Here is a 25,134-nt window from a genome sequence, read left to right on the forward strand (position 1 = left end):
AGAGAAAGTGTAATAGGGCACAGGAAGATTTAGACAACAATAGGCCCCATATATACCAATCCAAATCTTTGTATTCTGTTCAAAGACAACAAGCTTTTTAGAAAGGGGAAGAGTTCTATCCTTCATCAGATTTTAGTTGCATTTTCAATCTACTTTAACAATAGATATTAACAGCATTTCTAATGAAATGAAACATAAAGGTGTTACCGTAACCTTTCACTAAAGCCTTTCTGTTTTGTTTTCTCTATTTTACAACTATGGAAAATGAGTTCTTCCAATTCATGGCATACTCTAGTTAGATTTCCCGGCTCCTCCTTGTCCACAATGCCCCCTTCACAAGACTCGAATACTCCCTCTCCTCCCCCAGGGTGTACCTAAATGCCCCTTCCCAGGGTGCCTAAATCCCAGAGGCTGCAAAAGAGTATCTTTTTAAGAACCATGAAAAGTTATACCAAGGCTGGTGTATGTTCAACAGCTTCTTGCCCAAGGTCATTTGACTCACCTAACCCAACTACAAAAGAAACTGGGGCAGATGCAGATGAGAAAGTAGAATGTAAATGCAGCTCAGGTAACAAGTTCAAGTTGGCCAGAACTGTCTCCTGGAAACATGTGCCCAGAGCCATAGCCTGCCTCCAACCCCTACCCAGAGATCAGCGGGGGCTGACTCCAGGTCTGAGTTGGGGTAAATTCTGAAGCACTCAAATGCGGATTATTTTATTTTGAGTTTCCCAGAACTTTTGCAGGACCCTTGGCAACAATGTGTGCTCTCTGATACCTACTCCTGAAGATTGTTTCAATGTTGTTGCTGTTTTCTAAAGCTCAATTTTCTAGTCATGTAACTTCACCCAGGTGCTTTGAAAATTACCTATGCACTGAATTGTAAGTGATCCTTAAAAGTTGAGGCTCCTAAAGTTCCACAAAGAGAACTGTTCAAATTACCCAACAACTGGTACAAGAGCCTCCTGCAGAGGGAAGTAAACCCGGAGGCCTAGAACAACGATTTTCCAATAGCATTCTTCAGAAGCCGCTGCAATCTACAAACATCTGATGTGAATTTCATTCTCACTTCTATTTTAACTGCTGGGATAAAACACAAACACATGATTTGCTGTTACACCAAATTTAACTTATTGGAGATAAACAATGAGGTAAGCTTCGCTGTCAGGATACCCCACGTTTGTGCAGAACTCAGGATAAAGTGTCTCCTGACATCTCCATTTCCTTGGAAAGCATCCTGAGATTGCAAAAGTAGCTATTTTAAAAACTGTGAAATTTGTACTACTTAAAGGGTAAATAGGGAGTCTTTCTATACTAAGGAGCCAAAACAAAATCCAATCTCCCCTCTATTTCTAAGTTATGTTCATCAAAACAGCCTCACACAAATCACTGATTGGGTTTATACTAGTATTTTGGATTTTAACTATAAACTTGCAAAACACACTTACACTCCTAAAATAGCACTATTTTATTGGTCCCATGGAAAATTATGTGTTTTATTTATTTATTTTTGGCTGTGTTGGGTCTTCATTTCTATGCGAGGGCTTTCTCTAGTTGTGGCAAGCAGGGACCACTCTTCATCGCGGTGCGCGGGCCTTTCACTGTCGCGACCTCTCTTGTTGCGGGGCACAGGCTCCAGACGCACAGGCTCAGTAGTTGTGGCTCATGGGCCTAGTTGCTCCGTGGCATGTGGGATCTTCCCAGACCAGGGCTCGAACCCGTGTCCCCTGCATTGGCAGGCAGATTCTCAACCACTGCGCCACCAGGGAAGCCCCAAATTATGTGTTTTAAAAGGGTACAACTGATTTCAAAAAAAAAAAAGTCTGGAAACCATCGGCTAAGGTTGATGTCACCTGAAAGTAGCTGCAAAACGTAATTTCCAGAGTGAATATTTGTCTGAGAAGTGACTATGCCATGGGTCGTGCTGCTGAATCAAGTTAGGTATTAGAGACAGGGGAATTAGGAAAATATTAAACAGACTAGCCACAAAAAATGAGCATGGCCTCGTGTAAAAGAACAATGCTTTCTGTATCAGAGACTGAGGTTTAAACTAATTCCTGATTATGTGGGCCAGATGCTTACAAAACTTTTAGGTGAGAGATATTCCCTTTTTAATGCATTTTTAAAAAATAAACAGGTAGGAGTTTATATTTTAATGAAAGACAGCACTGCCACCAAAATATTTTAAGGCTACATGTTACCCCAAATAACGTCCTTTTACTTTTCCTCGTCTTAAAGTTAACTTAGTTATTCCAATCAAGCCAAATCCAGATGCTCAAAAGTTATAAATAAATAGCCAAACAAGAGAAAATACATTAAAGAGATTCAGGTTAACTTTTCAAAAGAAAATAAATGAACGACGGATGAAGTGTTTTCAAGGGAACAGGTGAACAAACTGACATGGTTACATTTCCATGCCATTCCTCGACATACTCAGTCTAATAAGAAAGGGAGTCCTGCTTCTGCCCCATTTTAAGAGGGATGTGGAAGAACAAGGGGTTGGCAAAGATGATCAAACCCAAATTCCAAAGTGAAACAGGAAAAACAAAGCTGAGACCAGGAACGGATCTTCCACACACTTCAGAGGCACCATTCTGGAGCGAGACACACATTCCTCTCCCGCAGACGACCAACAGCAGGAGCGTGGGTGGGGGACCTTGCTTTCCCCCGACAACATTTTTCTTTCAACCATTAGTCCTCAAAAAAAAAAAAAAGGCCAGGCAATACCAAACTGCCTGGATCACACATGCATTGCTGGTAGGACTACACAATGACTCAGCCATTCTGGAAAATGGAAAACGACAGCTTCTAAAAAAAAAAAAAAAGGCAATTTCTATACAAACCCACAATTATACTCTTTGGCATTTCAAAGGGAGAAATGGAGACTTATTTTCACACCAAAATCTATAAACAAATGTTTATATCGGTTTTATTCCTAAGAGCCCCAAACTGGAAACAACTTACAAGTCTGTCAGTGGGTGAACAGTGGGTGAACGAAGTGTGGTACATCCATACCATGGAATACGCCTCAGAGACAACAACTAAAAAGGAACGATGGATACACACAACTTGGATGAATGTCCAGGGAATTATCAGAAGCGAAAAGAGCCAATCCCAAAAAGGCACACATACTGTGTGATTACACTATCCAACATTTTTGAAGCGACAAAATTATGGAAGTGGAGAACAGATCAGGGGCCACCAGCAGTCAGAGAAGTGGCGGGTGTGGGGGTGTGGCCCTGAAAGGCAATGTGAGGGATCTCTATGGTGGTGGAAATGTTCTGCATTTTCCGGTATCAGTGTCAACATCTTGACTGTGGTCATGTCCCACAATTTTGCCAGATAGAGGAGACTGGATATAGGGTACAGAGGATCTCTCTGCATTACTTCTTATAACTGCAGGTAAACCTACAATTACCTAAAAATGCAAAGTTTAATGGGAAAAAAATGTGTAAATTAAATTACACTTCAAAAAGTCCAGGTACTACAAAACTTGGGTAGAGATTCAAGTAGCAAATGGGAGGGACTAAGAGTCCAGGGAACACAGAATCTCTTCCCGATGACATCACCTAAAGACAACAGAGAAAGGTAGTACAGCAAAAGACGACATGGTGCCAGTGTGTGGCTTGCGGCAGACCTGCCCACCACTTAGATAAAAAGTACAGGCCAGGGACTTCCCTGGTGGTCCAGTGGTTAAGACTCCGTGCTCCCACTGCAGGGGGCACGGGTTCGATCCCTGGTTGGGGAAACTAAGATCCCACATGCCGAACAGCACGGCCAAAAAAAAAAAAAAATCCCAAAAACGTACAGGCCAAAGAACTGTCCGCCAGGAGGACACTCCAAGTGACAGAGAGCCTGTTCTAGTCTGTTCCATGTTCCCTTTAACTGTTCCCAAAGGCACCAGCTTGGACCTGTTCCATCCCAGTTTCCCAAACTATGGCCAGTAGGGTCTCTGGCCATGTAAGTTTGAGAAAGACAGTATACTTCCGCTCATTCTGAGAAATCTACTACGCACAAAGGTGTACCAAAGGCTCTGAATCAAAGCCATGCAGTAAAGACGCTGGTTCATCTTTGTTTACCACTTGACTGTCACACTTGTTTGACCAGAGAACACTCTTCCCCCGAACATCGATTTCTGATTTCACTGGACCAGCGCATACCTTAGGAATTTGGGATCTCGTCAGTTGCACTCCAGCCAGCTTAAAAGGTACCATAAACTATGAATAAATATTGGCCTTATAGTGAACTAAGCTCAATCCCTCAATAAAGGCAGTGAATACTTGGGCATGGAAAGAATAGGCATTTTCTGTGCCACTGAAAAAACAGAAGGCACAACCCTTGGTTCCTTCCGCTTTATCATTTGCTGGGTCTTCATCATGTGCTAGGCATTGTGCCAAGCACTGTTAAGATACATCCCAGTTAATCTACAAAGAAACCATACACAAACAGCAGGTCTGTTTCATTAGAGAAAGGAATTGCGGCTGAACAACGTTATGAAGTGGCTAGGCTGCAACGTGAACTAGGCATGACGCAAGGTCCAAGGCCTTAACCGCTGAGTCCTACTGCCTCCCTAAAAGAGGGGAGGATGAAGTTCATGTGATGGTCATTAGAAACAGGCGGTGGGAAGAGACCTGTTTAACCAGTCCCAACTCTCACCTGATCCCAATTGCAAGAAAAAGAATCAGCTTTACACCCAGCCATCCTCCACGCCGTATCCCTTGCTCCAGCTGTACTTAGTGTCTGCCTCTAACATGCTAAGCTCTCTCTGGCTTCCAGGCATATTGTTTCCTTTGTCTATAACATGCCTCTGCTCTCTTCCCTTAGTAACTCTTATTCATCCGTTGGGTGTCAGTTTACCTTTGCCTTCCTTCTGGAAGTCTTCCCTGACCTTCAGGCCTGAGTCAGGGGTTCCTCCCATGTGCCCCCAATCATCTTGCTTATAGCACATCTCAAAGCACTGCCTGTAGAGATGTTTACCTCCCAACTCGACTCTGAGCTCTGGATCCCATGAAGTCAGAATTTATGTCCATCTTGTACATCTGGCACATGGGAGAGGCTCAACAAGTGTGGAACCAAGCAATGTATAATGTTATCAATCAATCAGTCAAATCCACACAAGGGAGCACTAATCCTTCTAAAGTCCAAATCTTCCTGAAAGTTTGCAACCACTGAACAACAAGCCAAAGGATATTTTCTTTCTATGTTGAGCATAATGGGGAAGTGGATAGGCTCTGAGTGAGACAGATCTGGGTTCAACTCCCAGCTCTGTCATTCATTAGCTGGATGACCTGAAACAAGTTCCTTTAGCCTCTCCAAATCTCAGTTTCCGCAAATACAGATGTAAATAGTGCCTACCTCAGAGGGCTGCTGCTGGAGCGAATACGGCAATGCATAATCAAGTGTCTAACAGAGCCTGCTGAATAAACATTAGCTCTTATGACCATGAGAAGGAAGATGAACCCTCTACAAAAGATAAGCTAGAAATAGCATAAAGTCTCAAAGTGTGAAAAGAAGGAACCAAGTCCTATATAACACACTCCCAGCTTTATAAGGAAGGACACTAAGAGGGGGGGGGGGCATTGGGAGAAAAGGAACAAGAAATAAAAATCAGAACAGAAATACTGATTTAAGCCAATTCAGGTATACCCTATTTTACTGAACTGACAGCCAAAAGAAAGTCAGAAATGCAAATTATAAGGAGATTCCCAATGTTTTAATTTAAGTAACTGAATTTCTCTGAATTCAGAAACTCCAAAATCAACAACTTAAAGAAGGTTAATTCATAGACCATCCTGCTCAAACCTGAAGCTTGTCAAAGCTTGAATATTTTTATTAACAATTCCTGCCCCTGCAAGTAAGGAACAGGCAAGACAAGTTTACCCAAGCCACTAGAAACTGCTTAGATTCCAGATTTGGGGAGATAAATGCTTAAATTCAAATAACATTTGTAATTTGGTTACAACCTTAATCAACTCCAGCTGATGTTAAGAGCCCCCCCCCACAACATCTTAACAGTAAGTACCAATCATAACTATTCTTTAATGGTGCTAACTTTATTACACTGGACATGTAAATTTGTCTTTGCACTTTTAACTTTGCAAATTTTACTCATGGCCTGGGTTTATGAATAATACTCTGATGAATAGTGTCCATACCAAATAACACCACATACCATGTTAGACTGTTGCAGGAAAACTACTTGATATTTAAATTGTATAAAGGTGAATTCATCTTGTGAAGATTTACTGTAAATGTATAAAACAACAAATGGCAGAAACAAAATTTCTTCTCTCTGCACTACCACTGCCAAAATATACCTCTACCCTATGGCTGAACAACAATAAGTAAAACATACTTTAAGGAAACTTACTCTTTATTAAAACTAAATAAAGCAGAATGATGACACCAATCATTTCTGCTATTGATAACCTTAATGATGCAGTCTGTGTGAACACATTTCATTGCAGGGCAAAAGTCACTCAATCAAGTTTTTCCACTTCAATTTCTCTGTCATCCTGCTTTGTACACAGAGAAACAGAAGTCATCCATCAATAGCACAATCCTTCCATCCACAGGGCAGGGCAGTCAGATATTTTAAAAGATTCTCAAGACAGATGGTATCAGAAAGATACTTCAAATTCTGTGGCAACTTCAACTGAAGAAACAGAATATTAAAAATATTCTTTTAATGACATATGCTTGGGACTTATTTTAAAATACTCCAGAAGTGTGAGGTGGGGGGAAACGGTGATGAGATAAAACAATATTGTCAAAATGCTGAAAACTGTTGAAGCTGGATGAAAGGTATACAACAAAGTTCAATATACTGTTCTCTACTTTTGCATATGTTTAAAATTTTCTAATGATAAAAAGATAAAAAGATGAAACCGAATAGTCTCTCCAACAAAAACACAAACAAGGTGTATTTACCTAAGCTTAAATTAAGGTTTGCCACAGTTTCAACACAGAAACCACTAAAACACCACAAAAGGCTTTTCACCTCTCTAAAGGTACAGCTCAGGCACTGACAACTCCCTAGCAATCCTGTGCTCAACAAGGGCCAATCCCTCAGCCCCCCAGCAACTCTTCTCACAAGCTAGAGGGAGGAGCTGGCATTTCCCTCCCAAACACCAAAAACCAATTTAAAAAGACAAATGTTTTCTTCGCCTTCTCAGACCATCACCCCGAGATGGCTGTGGATATAACATTTGAGAAAATTTAATAATTAAACTGACATAGGAGGAGTTTAAAAAATTCATCTCAAGTCCTCACAAATAAAATCAGATAATCAGCCACAACAAAGATAATAAGCAAGCTCCCTTTAACATCCAACTTTGAATAACTTGAAAACGGTCTCTAGGAGATGACCTAGATGCGGGTGACTTCTTACAACATTAAGAAAGACAATTTTTGAAAACTTCAGTCTCTAAAATTTAAATTAACCCTACTTTTAACTTTTAGTGGACAAATATTCCAACTAACCTAGGACAAAATGCACATCAGAACTTTCGAACAAAATATAAAACACAGAACCAGTGCTGCATGAAAATTAGGCAATCAAAACAATAGAGGGGAAAACATTTTTACTTCCAAACTTTTTTTTTTTAAGAAAAACATTAATACTTACCAGCACTTTGTTTTCAACTTTGTCTCCCTTCACTTCCAACTTTACTTTCTTCTTCAATGCAATCTTTATCTTTCTGCCAATAACATCCTTTATGCTTTCTGAAAGAAAGGAATAATTTTGTTATATTCTTTTATTAATAAGAGAAAAGCATTGGGGAGAACAGCATCTGAAGGAGCATTTTTGGTTTTTTTTTTTATTGTTGTCTTTTGTTTGTTTGTTGTTGTTGCTTGTTTTAACAAGCCTGATAGTTATTGGTTAACAAGTATTTGATGAACGCCTACTTTGTGCCTTGGACCGTGTGCTCAGATGCTGAGGCAAATATAAAAGCATATGATATAATACCAGTCCATGCAAGGCATGATATAATCTTGCTGGGCAAAGAGGATAAGCACACACAAAGAAAAAAAAAGAAGCAAGGTCAGGCAGTAGCATAGAGCACTATATTGCAGGCACTATATTGCAGGCAGGCAGACCATAAGCACAACAGGAATTCATAAAATCCCTTGGCTGGTTACCTCTGGCCCCCAGCAGACTCTGTATTCATGACCGTGCCATATACATATTATCATTTTCTAGGAGTGCCTTGACATGAAGGTTGGGAAATACGGCAAAGAACCAGAACCGGCCCAAACAATTTAGTCAGGGTGCTCCTGGCCATCTGTCCTTTCAAAATCTTAGTACCACCACATCCCCAAAGAGTGGTCAAAGGCGGAACTGAGAGAGATGGGGAGACTTGAAAAGTTGGATGGTAGTGGGAAGGCCCTTCTGGGACTCCCGTGAGGACCCCAAACTGAACAGGTCCCAAATCAAAGTCACTATTTTCCCTGCTCCTCCTCTGGCCCTTAATGAAGCTAGAAATCTTGTTTATCTCCAACTCCATTCTCTCAGGGAGCCAGTCACCTACTCTCCTAGGACCACCTCCTAAACAGCTCCTGACCCGTGGGCTTGATCCTGCATTCAGGGCCTCAGAATCTCTCACCGAGACTAAGCCTACCACCTCCAACCTGTCAGCCCCCTGTACCACACCTCCCCCAGAACTAAAGCGACCCTTCCAAAGCCACAGATCTGATCATGTCCCTCTTGCTCTATGAGCCACAGTCATTTTTGCATTAACCCAAACCTTACAGCAGGCCACTCAAGGCCTTTCACACTCTTCCAGCTTAACTTCTCAGCACACGCCCAATTATCTCTATCCTCTCCACCCTTTACACCCCTAGGGTCCTGTATATATTATTCTCTTTCCTGGGCTGCACTTTCCTTATTCTCCTGCTGGTTAGAGTCTACCTTTCTTCAAAACACAGCAAACTCCTTTATACCCCCACCACTCTGAATTGTGTATTATAATCATTTTGGTTTATTCATATATTCAACAAATATACCTAGTGTGCCAACTACTCTACTAGATGCCGGGCTAGAGATGACCCCTGCCTTCCACAAGTGCTTACCATCTAGTGGATGATTGTAAGCCACTAGATGGATTGATGTCACTAGATGAATCTGCACTCACTACCATGAGATCATGGACAAGAAGATACATGAAGGTTTCAGGGAGGAGGGGACCCTTGAGCTGAAGCTTGAAGGAGTAGGAAATAGACCACTGGTTTCCAAAGCGCAGTGTACAATACAATCCATTGGGGTACAGGAAGAAAACAGAATTTCTACTTCTGTTTGCAACGTGTTGCAGTTTATGTTTTGGATTACACACAGTAAATGAAGTATGCATGCAGCTTAACAAATAAATATATACTTATTAAGGGGTGATCAAAATATTCTTATTGGAAACCCACCACAAAGAGTTTAGAGCCACTCAGATAAGAAGAGTGAAGGAGGGGAGGATAGGGCAGTGCCAGCAAAGAGAAGGGCATGGGAACAAGAGAAAGTACAGTTTGCCCAGGGAACAGCAATGAGGTGGAATGTTGGCGGGGGCGGGGGATAGGTCGGGGAGCTCACTGCACGGGGAGTTCTCTAGGCAGCTCCTATCTTATCAGAACTCAAAACGGGTACAGGCTACTCGTCCCTCCCCTAAAAAGAACTGCGGGAAATGAGCATCTGAAAGTGATTTAAGAATATATACACAAAGAAAAAGATGGGAAAGTTATATACCCATAGGTCAAAAGTAGCTATCTTGGAGTGGTAACATGGGTGACATATATTCTCATTCTTCTCTGCATTTAATTTTTTTAAATAAAAAGCCTGTATTACTTTAATAATCAGAAAGATACACAACACATTTTTTAAATGCCTTGGGGGATTAGCTTCAGGGACTATACTGAGGTTTTCACATGGTTGCCATTTTGAATTGATGAGAGCAGAACTCCTGCAAGCACTTGAAATTAGAGACTAAAGCAGATGCAGGAATTTCCCCTAGCCCAGGCCAATTAGACCATTTAAAGGCCCAGAAAAATCATATTGGGCCTATCACAAAAACATCTGTCCCTTGTTTGAAAGATACGTGAGATAGGCAGGACTCGATAAACACAAAAATTCCATTTCTAGATAAGGGTTAAATTCAACTTTTAAAATATACCAAAGGATTTATTTTGAGGACCGTCAATATAAACCAGGTACCTTATTTCCATCCTATCCTTCATCGCCCTTTTTCTTGGGTAATCACCTAAACTTTTCACCACCAGGCTCAAGAACAACTAATTAAAAACTCTGCCACCTTCTTTAGTTATCCTTATCCCCTGGCCAGCGAGGCAAACTCTCCCCTAAATTCTCTTTCTCAGGACCTCTGGAGGCATCTTCAGAGGTTCTGGGTGTTTGTTTCCTTCCCGGAAGGGTGTTGGAAAGATCTCAGCCTCCCAGAACTGGATGGACCACTCACTCCCAGTGGACTCTACAGGGTTGGGGAGAGAAGAGGCATGATTGGGGGGGAGGGTGGGGTAGACTTTATACCCTAAATTCGGTAGTTAGGTTTAATTCAACAAAAGCAGAAGCTTCCATCTTCCATACAAGCCTAGCAACAGCTTCTTCACATCTAGTTTCACCTGCTGAGTTAACAGTCACTAATGGAAGAGCACACACAAACTCCTCCAAAGTATTACTGCTAAAAGGTGAAACAGAGGGGCAAATTCCTCAGATGCAGATGAATGGGCGGTTAGAACTCGTCAGCACTGATTAAACATCATCTTTCTGAGCTGTAGGCTGTGTAGTGTGCCAAGAATGGGACAGTAGGAATATAGGTCACTGGGGCTCAAAACACACACGCACACAGAAACACATACCTTGTTACAATACAACATGCTACATACACACACACGCTTAAACGCTTGGTTTTCCGAACACTCTTCCCCCCAAACCTCATTTGAGCTCTGCCATTTTAACCCTCCACATAATTAAGTTAAACCCCAAGACAAAATATTCACCCCCCCCAAAAAAAAACCCTCAAGGGACTCAAACAATGGGTCACCTTGCATAGGGTACCACACACGGGTTCCCTAAGAGATCCGGGATGGGGAGAATCGGTAGGTTAATCATTACTGAAATAAGGCTTTTATCATTAACCCTCAATTTCCTGACCCGAGTTTGCGTCAGTCCTGTAACCCTTTCGCTCCCAGTTCGCTAGGCGAAGCCACGCCTTGCTAGGCTCAGTCATTATACCGGACTAGCACCCCCCTCCCCCAAGTCTGTACGTCACAGGGGCACCTCCCGCCGGTTATTTCCTGGGGACAGGGGGGTCCTGGCACGTGCCGGAGGCGACCCACTGTGCGCTCGCCAGCACTCCCGGTGCTGGGCTTTCCCGGACTTCCCGAGTTGGGGACACTGGGCTGGGCGCTGTAAAGGATTCTCCTCGCTTCCAGAACTCCCCAAACCCTGGCAGACCCCCCCCTTCTTCCGCCAACCTGGACCCCCGGTCGCGGCGGAAGGAGGCGCTTGGTGAGGGGGGGGTCCCAGCGGCGCAGCAGAGTGCGCTCCCGGGGCTCCCGATTCCTCCCCGCGCCGGCCCTCTCCGGACTCGGCTTTGCAAGCGGTCAGATGGGAACAAACTTCCCGGCGCCCCCCAGCGACGCTGCCCGACACCACTCCGACCCCAGGGGCGCCGGGACTTCGCGGGACGCACGGGAGGGCAGAGGTGGGAAGGGAGGTGGAGGTGAGGGGGAGGTGGAAGTGAGGGGGACGCACAGGGGGAGGTGAGGGGGAGGTGAGGGGGAGGTGAGGGGGACGCAGAGGCAGAGGAAAATCAACCACCGCGCGACTCTTACCTATCAACTCCCTGGGCACCTCGGAGCTCTCCTCGGTCATGGTGGCCTTCTAGGTGCGGGGGTGCTGCGGGTCCAACTCTGATTTACAGCTCCCCACCCTACCCTGAACCCCTCAATTTCTTAGAGGCAGATGCAGCTTGCAAATGGGAATAGGCAAGAAAGCGGGGGCGGAGATAGAATTTTGCCGCGCCCCCCGCCCCACCAAAAAAAAAAAAAAAAAAGAGTTGCAAATCCGAGGTGGGTTTGCGGCTGCCGCTACATGACGCCTCCTTGCAGTTCCTGGCGGCGGAACGGAGACCCGGCAAGATTGGGAGCGGGCGCGGGGCGGCTGCGGCTCGCGGCTCGCGGCTCACGGCTCCCGGCGACGCTGCTCCGGCTGCTGGCAGCTCCCGCCCGGTTCCGGCGCCGCACCTACGGCCCTAGGTGAAGGCGGAAGGCGTGGGGAGAGGCGGGGAGAGCGGCGCGGGGCGGGGGACTAGGGTTTCCTCGCGGTCCTGCCGGGCTTCATCGGGGCGGGGGCAGCTTCGGCGCTCCTCCTCTTTTTCCTCCTCCTCCTCCTTCTCCTCCTCCTGCTCTCCTCCTCCAGCGTTTCCTCCTCACCTCGCGAGACCCAGCCTCCCGCGCCCAGGCTCACGTTCCCCGGCGTGGGGCGCACAGCCCGGCGGCACGCGGCGCGGGGCTGCGGCTGCGGCGGTCACGGTGCCCCTCCTCGCAGCCTCCCTCCCGAACCGCCGAAGCCCTGCGTCTGGAGAGGGGGCGAGAGAGCCCGGGAGCCATCTGCTGGCTGCTGGGGAGGACAGCCGGGTGGGCCTCGGCTGCCCGATTCCCCGTCCCCACCTCCCGGCGGGCCGAGGGCGCCAGGGGATGGGAGGCTGCAGGCTCGCGCAGATTCCGCAGACCCGTCTGCACGGAAACCGGGTCTTTCTGGGAGACCCTCTGCCCCCTTTCCTTTTTCAGCCCTCCCTGTGACTGCTGACGTTTCCTCAACGTTATTAATTTTCCATTTCTGGGGAGCAGGAGCTAGACGAAACCTGTAAACACTAACCATATGTTAAGAAAACACTTTTTTGTATGCTCAGCGGGCGCGCCGCCGCTGCTGTTTCCCATCTCAGACACTCGAAGTAGGAGAGCGCCCGGAAAATGCCTTTCACTCGCTGCGGAACCTCCTTTAACCCCAGGGCATATTCGGGCAGCTGAGCGTAATTCACAAAGGCCAGAATAAGCCTGCTGATAGGTCTGACGGACCTGGCCCAACTCCCTCCGACTTTCCCTGGGCTCCACCCCCAGAGAGACAACTTCTAGGCAACTTCTCGCTTCAACTGCTGCATCGGTGCCTGGCGGCTGGGAATGCCTGTCGAATCAGGTTCTGTTTCTAAAGGACGGAAGGAGGGGAGGGAGAAAAGGAAAGGGAATCCTACGCATTGATAGTCTAGTTTTAAACACTGCCGTCGACCTAGGATCCCCAAGAATCATCTTCAGCCTCTCCGCCAGGCGTTACCGTTAAGGCATTTACCAATCTGGCCCCTTCCCACTCTTACAACCTGACTCTCCAAAACTATTTGCTATTTGCTTTTCCCTTCCTTTTAAGGTTATCTGATTCTTACCTATGTTTTCAATTCCAGCCCGATATGTACCTTCTTTGTGAAGATTTTCCAGGGTTTTTCAGATCACTGTGATCCCTCTATTCAAAACCGCTAGAATATATTGCCTGAAACACTATTTTCTATGCCCAGCCACACAATGCCTTGTTTCATTACTTGTGTATTTGTCTAGTTTTACTACTTAACTCTTGCTTTGTTCCCTGAGTTTGTGTTTATCTGCCCAACTAGACTGGGCGATTTAAAGGCGAGAGTTTATCTCAGACTTTTGAACCTCCTCAGCAGATTTGTGCAAAATAGGTGTTCCGTAAACATTTGTTAACTTATTGGTTTTAGAGCTTTGGACCTCACACTCCCTACTGTTTCTCAGATGTTGGTGATTTATTGAAGATAGACCTGTCCTTTACGCGTTCAATATCTTTTTATGCAATAAATGGAAATTAACATCTCAAAACCATCTTCCATTCAACTGTGTGTGTTAAAGAGGATTTTTCTGGCACTTACCAATGAAGTTTCAGAAATTGCCCTGAAGGTTCCACACCATGTGGTAACTCGTGAAAATAAAGACAAAACTTTTTTGCCCCCTTGGCCTGGGGTGGTCAGAAGAATAAAGAACAAGCTGTATGGCATGCCAGTAATTCAGTGCTCCTTGGTGCCTTTTAAAGGAAGCTGGGGTTTCAATGAAGAATCACGTTTTTTCACTGGAGCAGGATCCTGATTGACTCCTACACCTCTGAAGGCATGGATTCAAATGAATCTCCTATATTTATGCTCAAAAATGACTGATTTTGGAAATGAAAATCATTTACCTTCTTGGGAGCAAAACTCAAGTATGTTTCAGAATAGCAAGCAGAGAACTCAAAGGAGCACTGTTTATGACACTGTAAAACCCAACAAGTGGTAAATGTCCCCGGCACAGGACAACCGAGGAGTCAGCTTAGAGAATGCATTTTGAATTCTGAAATGTGCACTTGTCGACTGAAATCTGCCCACCCCCTCCAATACTGCAATCTTTCCTCAGCATCTCTGCCCTCCAACTTCCATGCTTTTAAGTTTACCCCTGCCATTGTGCTCTTGATTGAGAGTGATTAAACCACTACCTGAAACTAATTGCCACTATAAATGTGATTACCTACAGCTTCATCTAATATATATATATGTGGCTTTGTTTAAGTCTTTTTTTTTTTTTTTTATAAATTTATTTATTTATTTTTGGCTGCGTTGGGTCTTTGTTGCTGTGCGCGGGCTTTCTCTAGCTGCGGCAAGCGGGGGCCACTCCCCATCGCAGTGCGCGGGCCTCTCATTGCAGTGGCTTCTCTTGTTGAGGAGCACAGGCTCCAGGCGCATGGGCTTCAGTAGTTGTGACACGTGGGCTCAGTAGTTGTGGCTCACGGGCTCTAGAGCACAGGCTCAGTGGTTATGGAGAACGGGCCCACTTGCTCCGCGGCATGTGGGATCCCCCCGGACCAGGGCTCGAACCCACGTTCCCTGCACTGGCAGGGGGACTCTCAACCACTGCGCCACCAGGGAAGCCCTGTTTAAGTCTTATAACCAGCTCTGATGAACTGAAACCTATTAGTCAGAAAGGAAGAGAAAACCGGCTTTTCAGGGAATATCTACTGCACCTGAACTTTTAAAATGTTAAACACAATCACAACAAATTTAACACATACCCGGAAACAAATTATTTTGGAAAACTATACATGGACTTTTATTTTTAGTTCCAAGGTATACATTCATATCTCTATTGTATATTTTGTAGTGCATTATGGTGAGAAAATATGCTATGAATTTCAAAATCTGCTGAAAAATACTTAATGTCTATAATGGTCTAACATACTCTCATTAGAACCATATTACATAGGGACTTCCCTGGTGGTGCAGTGGACAAGAGTCTGCACTCCCAATGCAGGGGGCCTGGGTTCGATCTCTGGTCAGGGAACTAGAGCCCACATGCATGCTGCAACTAAGACCCAGTGCAAACAAATAAATTTTTTTTAAAAAAAAGAACCATATTGGGGCTTCCCTGGTGGCGCAGTGGTTGAGAATCTGCCTGCCAATGCAGGGAACACGGGTTCGAGCCCTGGTCTGGGAAGATCCCACATGCCGCGGAGCAACTAGGCCCGTAAGCCACAATTACTGAGCCTGCGCGTCTGGAGACTGTGCTCCGCAACAAGAGAGGCTGCGATAGTGAGAGGCCCGCGCACCGCGATGAAGAGTGGCCCCCACTTGCCGCAACTAGAGAAAGCCCTCGCACAGAAACGAAGACCCAACACAGTCATAAATTAATTAATTAATTAATTAATTTTTTAAAAAAAAGAACCATATTGTACAATGATTAAACCCATGGAGACAAAACAAAAATTAAGAAATCAGCAAGCTAACAATAGCAAAAAAAAAAACTCCACTATTTACCCAAATCCATTTCTGATCTTGCCTACTGCCTTAAGAACTGGTTTTTAAACTGGAAGATATTCGGCTATGTGGGAACCAATGACATTTCCACTCCCCAAGTAGTGACTTGCAGACTAACTTCCCAACCTTAGCAACTACTGTCCGTCTGGGGTCTGCTTAATGAGGTGTGTGTTTCTCAACTGGGTTAATTAGACCTTTCAGGGAAAGGACACAATGAAATACTAAGCTTATAAACACCTCTAGGAAAAAATTAGTTTATCTCTGATTAGAAGACAATGAGAGGTAAATGTCTATTGGACAATATGCCTTTAAAGTATTTACAAGTGATATTATATTAGATTTGCTTGAAAAATAATCCAGGGGAGAGGGGTTGTTTGTGGAGTGGGGTGGGGGACTGAGTAGGGATACACATGAAACAAGAGGGGCCCTGTACTGATTTTTGTTGTAGCTGGATAATGGGGTACATGGGAATTCATTGCTCACTTTTACGTGTGTTTGAAATTTTCAGTCATCATCATAATCAGAGCAAATCCTCAACAGATACGACCAAGAGACGAGGAAAGTCAACTCAGTCATTAATGCAGAAAATATCTATTTGAGTGTGCCATTATCAGAGCACGTAGTACAATTGTTTTCCATATTCAGAACACTTGAACAGAGCACTTCAACAGATGCGATAGTGCTGTGATTCAAAGAAGCAATTGTTTTCATTTTAATGATAATAAAATCAGAATGCATTTTACAAATGTTGTAGACAATTAACATCATGCTTCTCATACCCCACCCTCAACACAAATACAAAATCTGCTATCAGATCACTGGTGCATCTAACAACTGATGACCTCTGACAAATAAGGAGATAAGGATTTAGCATATTTGAGTTACCCAGTGACCTCTTAGGTTAGAAGGTGTACTTATTATATCTTTATCACAACTGGGCATAAGTTCAGATTTGTGGGGTAACTTGCTCAAAGTTGCAAGGGTTGAACCTAGATTTGAGATCTCCAGGCCAAAGTTCATTTCACTATGCCACTTCACCAGCCCCTTGGTCTGTGTTCCATGGAAAGTGTAAAGATGGCCAAGGTTGGGACCCACCCACCCACAAGGAGCTCCACCTCTAGAAGGAAAATTAAGGTGACCTTCGATTGCCCTGCAACTAGTCCAGTGCTGACCACACAGTAGGTGGTGAGCTAGTTGAATCTAACTGAGCAATTTTAGAAAATAATAAGATAAATGAAAAATGTGCGGGACTTCCCTGGTGGCGCAGTGGTTAAGAATCCACCTGCCAATGCAGGGGACATGGGTTCGATACCTGGTCAGGGAAGATGCCACATGCTGGGGAGCAACTAAGCCCGTGAGCTGCAACTACTGAAGCCCGCACACTCTAGGGCCTGCGTGCAACAAGAGGAGCCACCGCGAGCGATGAGAAGCCCGCCCACGCGCAGCAACGAAGACCCAATGCAGCCAAAAAAGAAAAAGGAAAAATGTGCTAGTTAGGTGCAAAATGATGTGTTCAGTATATGCTACAGAAATTCATAGAGGTGGTGGGGAGAGAGCACTAAAAGGAGGAGAGTTGTTTTATAATGTCACTCAACAAATGTGAGGGGAGCACTTACTATTTGCCAGAGGATATAATGGTGAATTACACAGATGCTTCATGGAACCCTCAAGAAACAGTCTGGGGGCGGGGGCGGGGAGAGAGAGAGAGGCAATTACTCTAAGTACAGACGTGGAGAAAAACAGAATTATGGAAATGAGAGGGCTGGGGGGGAGGAGAGAAAGGGGGTGAAAATGTTCCTGGTAGCAGGAACAGCATGTGTACAGGCCAGAAGACAAGATAAAAACATTGAGAAACAAATAAATTCAGTGGTTTTTTTGGCTGCGTGGGGTCTTACTTGCGGCAAGTGGGCTCTTCGTTGCGGCGTGTGGGCTTCTCTCCAGTTGTGGTGCACAGGCTCCAGAGCACATGGGCTCTGTAGTTTGCGGCACGCAGGCTCTCTAGTTGAGGTGCGGAGGCTCTCTAGTTGAGGTGCGCAGGCTCTCTAGTTGAGGTGCGCAGGCTTAGTTGCCCCGGGTTATGTGGAATCTTAGTTCCCTAACCAGGGATCGAACCCTCATCCCCTGCATTGTAAGGCAGATTCTTTACCGCTGGACCACCAGGGAAGTCCCAATTCAGTGGGTTTTAATCAATAGAGATGGAGTAGGAACAGAAGGTTAAAAAAAAAAAAAAGAGGACCATACCATGCAGGACCTCATGAACCACTAAATGAGCCTGAATTTACCCAAAGAGCAAAGAGTAATTCTTGAGAGATTTTGAGTCAGGCAGTATCACACCAGATTTTCTTGTTTAGAAAGATTACCTAGTTGGAATAATTAAAAAGACTGGAAGGGAGGCAAGAGTATTCGAAGTAGAGAAGTTAGGAGGCTGTTGCAATAGTGAAGCAAAACAAAAACACCATAGTAATCTGAGCCAGGGTGGTGACAGCGGATGGACAGATCTGAGAGCTGCAGGTGCGGGAGGGGAGGAGGAGACAGGAAGGCCCAGGGTCTCCCCATCAGGAGGCAGTGGTTGCTAACTGGAAAAGGGAGCCTGGAGGAGAGCATATGTGGTGAATCAAGATGAGGGGTTCGGGTTTGGTCTGAAAGGGTGGAGGTACTGCGGGACATCCAAGGGAGATGTCCGTTAGGTGAATGGATATGGAAGTCTGAAGTTCAGGAGACATTCTGGTATGTAGACTCAAGATCCATCAACATATGGCATATGAAATGATAGGATTTAGTAGGAAAATCTAGCTTCTCTGATGAGATGACAATGGGGGTTGGGTACATTGTTACTAAAGGCAACGTGCCTCTCGGGAAATGGGTGAGATCTAACAAGGCAAGTATGCAGTATGAGGAGGAAAGGAACTCTGAAGAATTGCAGGCATCCAGAAAAAGAAGAGCTGCAAAGGAGACTATAGCAGTTATCTCTTGCAGTGTAACAAATTACCCCCAAACTTGGCAGCTTAAATCAACAAACATTTAATATGTCAAAGATTCTGTGGGTCAGGAACCTGGGAGCAGCTTAGGTGGGTGGTTCTAGCTCCGAGTCTCTCATGAGTTGGGATCAGGCTGTCAGGTGGGTCTGTGGTCAATTGAAGGCTCTGGGGCTTCCTCTGGTGTGGGCAGGTGTCAGTTCCTTACTGGTTGTTGGCTGAAGCCTCAGTTCCTCAGGACACACAGGGCTGCTTGAGCGTCTTCATGAAGAACAGCTGGCTCCCAGAGTGAGTGATGGGGGGGTGGAGATAGAAAATACAGTGCCTTTTATAACTTTATCTTGGAAATGACATACCATCATTTCTGCTGTATTCTACTGTCACATAGATTAAGGAATCACCCCAGGACAATGAGAGAGATGACACAAGAACGTGAATACCAAGAGGCAGGGAGGGATCATTGGAGGCATCTTGGAAAATGGCTACTATAGAGTCAGTGAAGGACCAATCAGCAGAGAAGTAGTAGGAAACCGGGAAGATACGATGTCAAGTTGGGAAGATGTGAAAAAATAATATTTCAAGAAAGGGGAAATGGTTTAACAGTGTCATGTTTTGCTAAAAAGTCAAATGTGATAAGGTAACATGTATTTGAATTTAGCAATAAGGGAAGCATTAATTTGTTTTTGTTTTGGGGAGAGATCAATTTTAGTAGAATAATGGGGGAAGAAGATAAATTGCAATGGGTTGAAGAGTGATTAGGAGATGGAAAAGGAGAGGAAAACAGAATGCAGATAACTCCGGAACTGGGGATATGAAGGAGAATAAAGGCAGAGGAGTAGCCAAAAGGCTGTATAGGGGACCTTCTATTAAGCATTGAGGATTTAATACTTGCATTTATATAACTATGCTTCTTCCCAGTGAGAGTAGAAGAAAAAAAACACACATAGAATTCCTAATGTAAACCGTGGACTTTAGTTAATAATATTGTATCAATATTGGCAATTGTAGCAAATATACCAAACTAAAGTAAGATGTTACAATAGGGGAAACTGTAGAGAGTGAGGGGATATATGGAAATTCTCTGTACTTTCTATTCAATTTTTCTGTAAATCCAGAACTGCTCTAAAAATAGTTTATTCACTTATATTAAAAATGCATAAAGCCACAAGGACAAAGAAGATAGGAGACAGTAGCAAACTAGAAAATGTAACATTTTGGAAACTGGGAAAGTCAGTGGAGGAATGGTAACTAACTTAACAGACCAGGGAAAGACAAATTCTAAGCCAGAGGGGAGAAAGCAAATAAAAAGCAAGCTAATTTCTATAGCAGAGCCCAAGAAAAATCTCAGGAACTAGAGACGCGAATGATCTCTGAATGCAGAAGTGCAGAATGAGAGAACAACAAAAAACAGGAGGATTGGTAAAGAGTTTAAAAGGAAGGGTTAGACACTCCATAAATTCCCTCCTCTATCTCACGCAGCCAGTCAGCTCTGCACTGCCTTAGACTGGAGGCTTACTCTTAGAAGAGATTGAAACCAAAGGGACCTAGTCTTAGAACAGCAGAAGGTAAAAGTGAGACATCATACCATACAGAAAAGAGGGAAATTAAGAGAAAAATCTACCTCCTAAATATAAAGCCACCACAAATTGTTTCTCTGCTTGATTCTTAGAAGTCTTAACAGCAGGGTTTATAATCCTGGCATCATATTCCTCTCCTAGATTACTGACTATCCTTAAAAGAAAAACCTGTAGGATACTGATATGTGTTCATTTGCCAGTGAAAAGACCAGGTTCCCACCTATCACCCTAAATTGAGCCCCACCAGTTGAGAAGCCCCATCCACTCATGTAGAGCTTCAGATCACTGTTAATATGGACATCCAAGGAACACTGACATTTGAGGAAAGCCTCTATCATGAGAGCCAGAGACCAAAACAAACAAGCCTTAACAAGGATCATAGAAGAGCCTGGGAGCAAAAGAAAACTTAGGAATCCAGAGTGAGGGAACTTTTGCTCGAGGTCATGATGGAATAATAAGGATTGGACATTTCCTTCCTTCAAAAACTAGAAAATAGTACAAAATATAAGGAACTACTGTTTTTCAGACATTGAACATTAGATAGGACAGGACTGTGATCCTTGAAAGAAGGGAAGCAAACGAAGTGAGCACTACAATTGCCCCAGATTTCTACCTGGAAATAACTGGATGATGGGTGCAAAGAGGGGGACCCTCAACAGAGTCCACTGGGTCAAGGAGATGTAAAGTTTGGAGAGACAGAGGTGGCTGTATCTTGTGAGGTAGAGTTCCAAGGAGGAGCGAGCTGTACTGAAAATCAAATCAATAAATCAAATCAATAAATTTGATACAATTCTAGGTACACTGATCAAGACAAAAAGATACAAGATACAAATTAGCAATATGAGGAATTAAAGAGGAGGCCTCACTACAAACATTAAAAAGATAATAAGAGGATACTAAGAACAACTTAATGCCAATAAATTTGATAATTTAGTTGAAAACATACAAAAGACAGAAATTCCCAAAATTGACTCAAGAACAAACAGAAAAATCTGAAGAGCCCTATATCGATTAAAGAAATGTATGTATATATTTTGGCCATGCTGCGTAGCTTGTGGGATCTTATTTCCCCAACCAGAGATTGAACCCAGGCCATGGCAGTGAGAGCACCGAGTCCTAACCACTGGACCACCAGGGAATTCCCTCAAGTAAAGAAATTTGAATTTGAAATTAAAACCTTCCCATAAATAAAAGGAGAAATAATCACAAAACACCTCAACAGATGTGCACACTCTCTCTCTCTCACACACGCACACAAAGACAAAATTCAATACCCATTTATAATAAAAACTCCAAGTAAACTAGAAGAAAAGACAATTTCCTCAACTTGATAACAGGCATCTATAAAAAAAAACAAAACGGGGCTTCCCTGGTGGCGCAGTGGTTGAGAGTCTGCCTGCCAATGCAGGGGACACAGGTTCGAGCCCTGGTCTGGGAAGATTCCACATGCCGCGAAGCAACTGGGCCCGTGAGCCACAACTACTGAGCCTGCACGTCTGGAGCCTGTGCTCCGCAACGAGAGAGGCCGCGATAATGAGAGGCCTGCGCACCGCAATGAGGAGTGGCCCCCACTTGCCACAACTGGAGAAAGCCCTCGCACAGAAACGAAGACCCAACACAGCCAAAAAAAACAACAACAAAACCAAAAACCTATACCTAATGATATAGACTAAATGCTTTCCCCATAAAGTCAGGAACAAGAGAAGGATATCTACTCTTCTTACTCGTATTTAATATTAGGCTAGAAGTCTTAGCTATTCCAATAGGGCAAGCAAAATAAATGAAAGTCATGGTGATCAGAAAGGAATAAAAAGCTTTGTAGACAACATGATTGTGTTCATAGAAAATCCTAAGCAAACTACAAAAAAAAAAGCTACGAGAAATAATAAGTGAGTTTAGCAAGATTGCAGGACACAAGGTCAATATATAATCAATTGTATTTCTGTATGCCAGAAATGAAAAGTTAGAAATTGAAATTTTAAAATTATCATTTATGATGGCATAAAAAACACGAGATGTGTAAAGATAAATTTAATAAAATGTGTGCAAGACATGTACAATGAAAACTATAAAACATTGCTGAGAGAAAGTAAAGAAGACCTAAATAATTGGAGAATACAGCAATAACAATGGATTGGAAGATTCAATATGATTAAGGTGTTACGTCTCCTGAAATTGAACTAGAGATGGTAATGCAACCTCAACAATAATCATAACAGTATTTTTGTAGAAATTAACAAGATGATTCTAAAATTCATATGGAGATTCAAAGAAACTAAGATGACCAAAAAATTTTGAAGAACAAAGTTGTAGAACTTATACTACCTAAATTCAAGACTTAAAGTTATTATAATTAAGATGTGTGATATTGGCATAAAAATAGACTTATAGATCAGCAGAACAGAGTTGAAAGTACAGAAATAAGCCCACACGTATTTGATCTATTGGTTTTTTGTTTGTTTGTTTGTTTTTGTTTTTTAACAAATTGCCAAGGTAATTCAATGGGAAAGAGCAGTTTCTTTGATGAATGATTCTGGAATAACTGGCTATCCCCATGGAAAACAATGATCGGTGACCTTTATTTTATGCCATAAAAGATAAATTTCTAAAAAAAAAAAAAAAAAACGATAAATTTCTAAATGGATCAAAAATTAAATGTAAAAGTTAAATCTATACAAACTCCTGGAGGCAACACAGGAGAAAATCTTCATGGCTTTGAAGTAGGCAAAAAATTCTTGTATGCTATACGTAAAGCACAAGCATAAAAGAAAAAATTGAACTTTATCAAAATTAAAAACTATTGCCCTTTGAATGACACTGTTAAAAAAGTGAGAAGGGAGAACATTTTCTTCCTTTTTTTTTTTTTTTTTTTTTGGCCATGCCTCGTGGCTAGCGGGATCTTAGCTTCCCCAACCAGGGATCGAACCCAGGACCCCAGCAGTGAAAGCACTGAGTCCTAACCACCGGACTGCCAGGGAATTCCCAGGAGAACATTTTCTCAATACATATATCTGGCAAAGGATGATATATGGAATATACAAACATCGCTTACAACTCAATAAAAATGGGCAAAACATTTGAACAGCCATTTGCCCAAAGACATATGAAAAGGAGCTGAATACCATTAGTCATCATAGAAATGCTAATTAAAACCACATTGAGATACCACCACTCCCACTAGAATGGCTAAAATAAAAAAGATTGACAGTGTTGGTGAAGATACAGAGTAACTAAACTCTCATACATTGTTAGTAGGAATGTAAAATGATACAATTACTTTGGAAAGTATTTTGTCAGTTTCTTACAAAATTTACCAAATGCTTAATATACAATCCTGCAATTCACTCTTATATATTTACCTAAGGCAAATAAAAAGGTATGTCCACACAAAGACTGATACATGAATATTTATAGCAGCTTTATTCACCATAGCCAAAAAACTGGAATCAAACGAAACATACACAACAGATGAATAGATACACAAATGTAGCACATTCATACAATAGACTATGACTCAACAGTACAAAGGAATGAACCAATGTTAATTGCAGCATCATGCATGAATCTCAAAAACATGCTGGGCAACATATTCCAGACACAGAAGAGTACATGCTGAATGATACCATTTATGTAAAACTCTACAAAAAGGACTTCCGTGGTGGTCCAGTGGTTAAGAATCCCCCTTCCCATGCAGGGGACGCAGGTTTGATCCCTGGTCTGGGAACTAAGATCCCACATGCCGCAGGGCAACTAAGCCTGTGTACCGCAACTACTGAGCCCACACGCTCTGGAGCCTGTGCGCCACAACTAGAGAGAAGCCCCTGCACTGCAAGGAAAGATCCAATGTGCCACAACTAAGACCCGAGGCAGTCAAAAAAAACCAAAACCGAAACCAAAACAAAAGAAACTCTACAAAAGACAAACCTAATCCATAGTGACAAAAAGCAGATCAGTTGTTACCTGGGGCCTGGGGCTCAGAGGCCCCAGGAAACAATTTGTAGTGATCAAAATATTTCATAACCTGATTGTGATTGTGGGAACAGAGTGCATACATTTGTCAAAACTCATTGAATCGTACACCTAAAATGGATGCATATTATTGTCTGTAAGTTATGCCACAATAAGGTTGTTAAAAATGTCTGTAATTATATCATCAGAGATTTTAAAAAAATCATTGCATCCATGAAAACTAAAGAATCCATGGGGATTCTATTTTAGAAATCAGAGAAGATAAAAGAGCTCTCAGAATTTTAAAATATACTACCAGGAATTTTCATTTCTGGAGGCCCTTGGGAAGAATCTGTTTCCAAGCACATTCAGGATGTTGGCAGAATTTAGTTTCTGGCAGTTGTAGGACCTAGGGCTCCATTTCTAGAGAAGCTGCTGTCAGCCAGGGACCATTCTCAGCTCCTAGAGGCTATTCACATTCCTTTGCATGTGCCCCCTCCCCATTTCAATGCTGGCCAAGATAAAATCTCTTGCATCAAATCCCTCCCCTCTCATGTTGCAAATCTCCTTTGCCCCTGAAACACCTGTTCCTTTTAAGAGCTCACCTGATTAGATCAGGCCCACCAAATACAGTCTCCTTTTTGTCAATCACTTGTGCTGTATTAACATACCCTAATCATGGCACTGATGTCCCATAATATCTCAGGTCCCTTCCACACTCCGGGAGAGGGAATGTACAAGGGGAGGGGGTCTTTGGGGGTGATTTTGGAATTCTGCTACCACAATAAGGCT

General features: G+C 43.3%; 2 protein-coding genes and 1 long non-coding RNA gene across 11 annotated transcripts in view; 2 read left to right on the forward strand and 1 right to left on the reverse strand.

Annotated features, from left to right (window-relative positions):
• The window catches only part of CARMIL1 (capping protein regulator and myosin 1 linker 1), a 319,172-nt gene extending 306,747 nt beyond the window's left edge, over window positions 1-12,425 (reverse strand). For 2 of the 7 annotated variants that reach the window (XM_082346317.1, XM_082346318.1), the window contains exons 1-2: window positions 11,830-12,422; window positions 7,625-7,722 (exon numbers count right to left, since the gene is read on the reverse strand). In XM_082346317.1, coding sequence (XP_082202443.1) covers window positions 7,625-7,722; window positions 11,830-11,869 — 138 coding nt within the window. In that variant the 5' untranslated portion in view covers window positions 11,870-12,422. Of the gene's footprint in view, window positions 1-7,624; window positions 7,725-11,829 lie in introns of those variants that run through there. The other 5 variants (XM_082346316.1, XM_082346315.1, XM_082346321.1 and 2 more) reach the window with 4 other exon arrangements.
• The window catches only part of LOC309607620 (cytidine monophosphate-N-acetylneuraminic acid hydroxylase), a 246,294-nt gene that overhangs the window by 69,104 nt on the left and 152,056 nt on the right, over window positions 1-25,134 (forward strand). The window lies entirely within an intron of this gene.
• LOC309607673 overlaps window positions 17,282-25,134 on the forward strand; it is a 223,221-nt gene continuing 215,368 nt past the window's right edge. The window contains exons 1-2 of the long non-coding RNA XR_014232497.1: window positions 17,282-17,849; window positions 17,894-21,934. This is a non-coding gene — a long non-coding RNA (uncharacterized lncRNA). The remainder of the gene's footprint in view (window positions 17,850-17,893; window positions 21,935-25,134) is intronic.

This window comes from Balaenoptera borealis (genome assembly GCF_965194805.1).
Source record: "Balaenoptera borealis genome assembly, chromosome: 12".
NCBI classification, from domain to species: domain Eukaryota; kingdom Metazoa; phylum Chordata; class Mammalia; order Artiodactyla; family Balaenopteridae; genus Balaenoptera; species Balaenoptera borealis.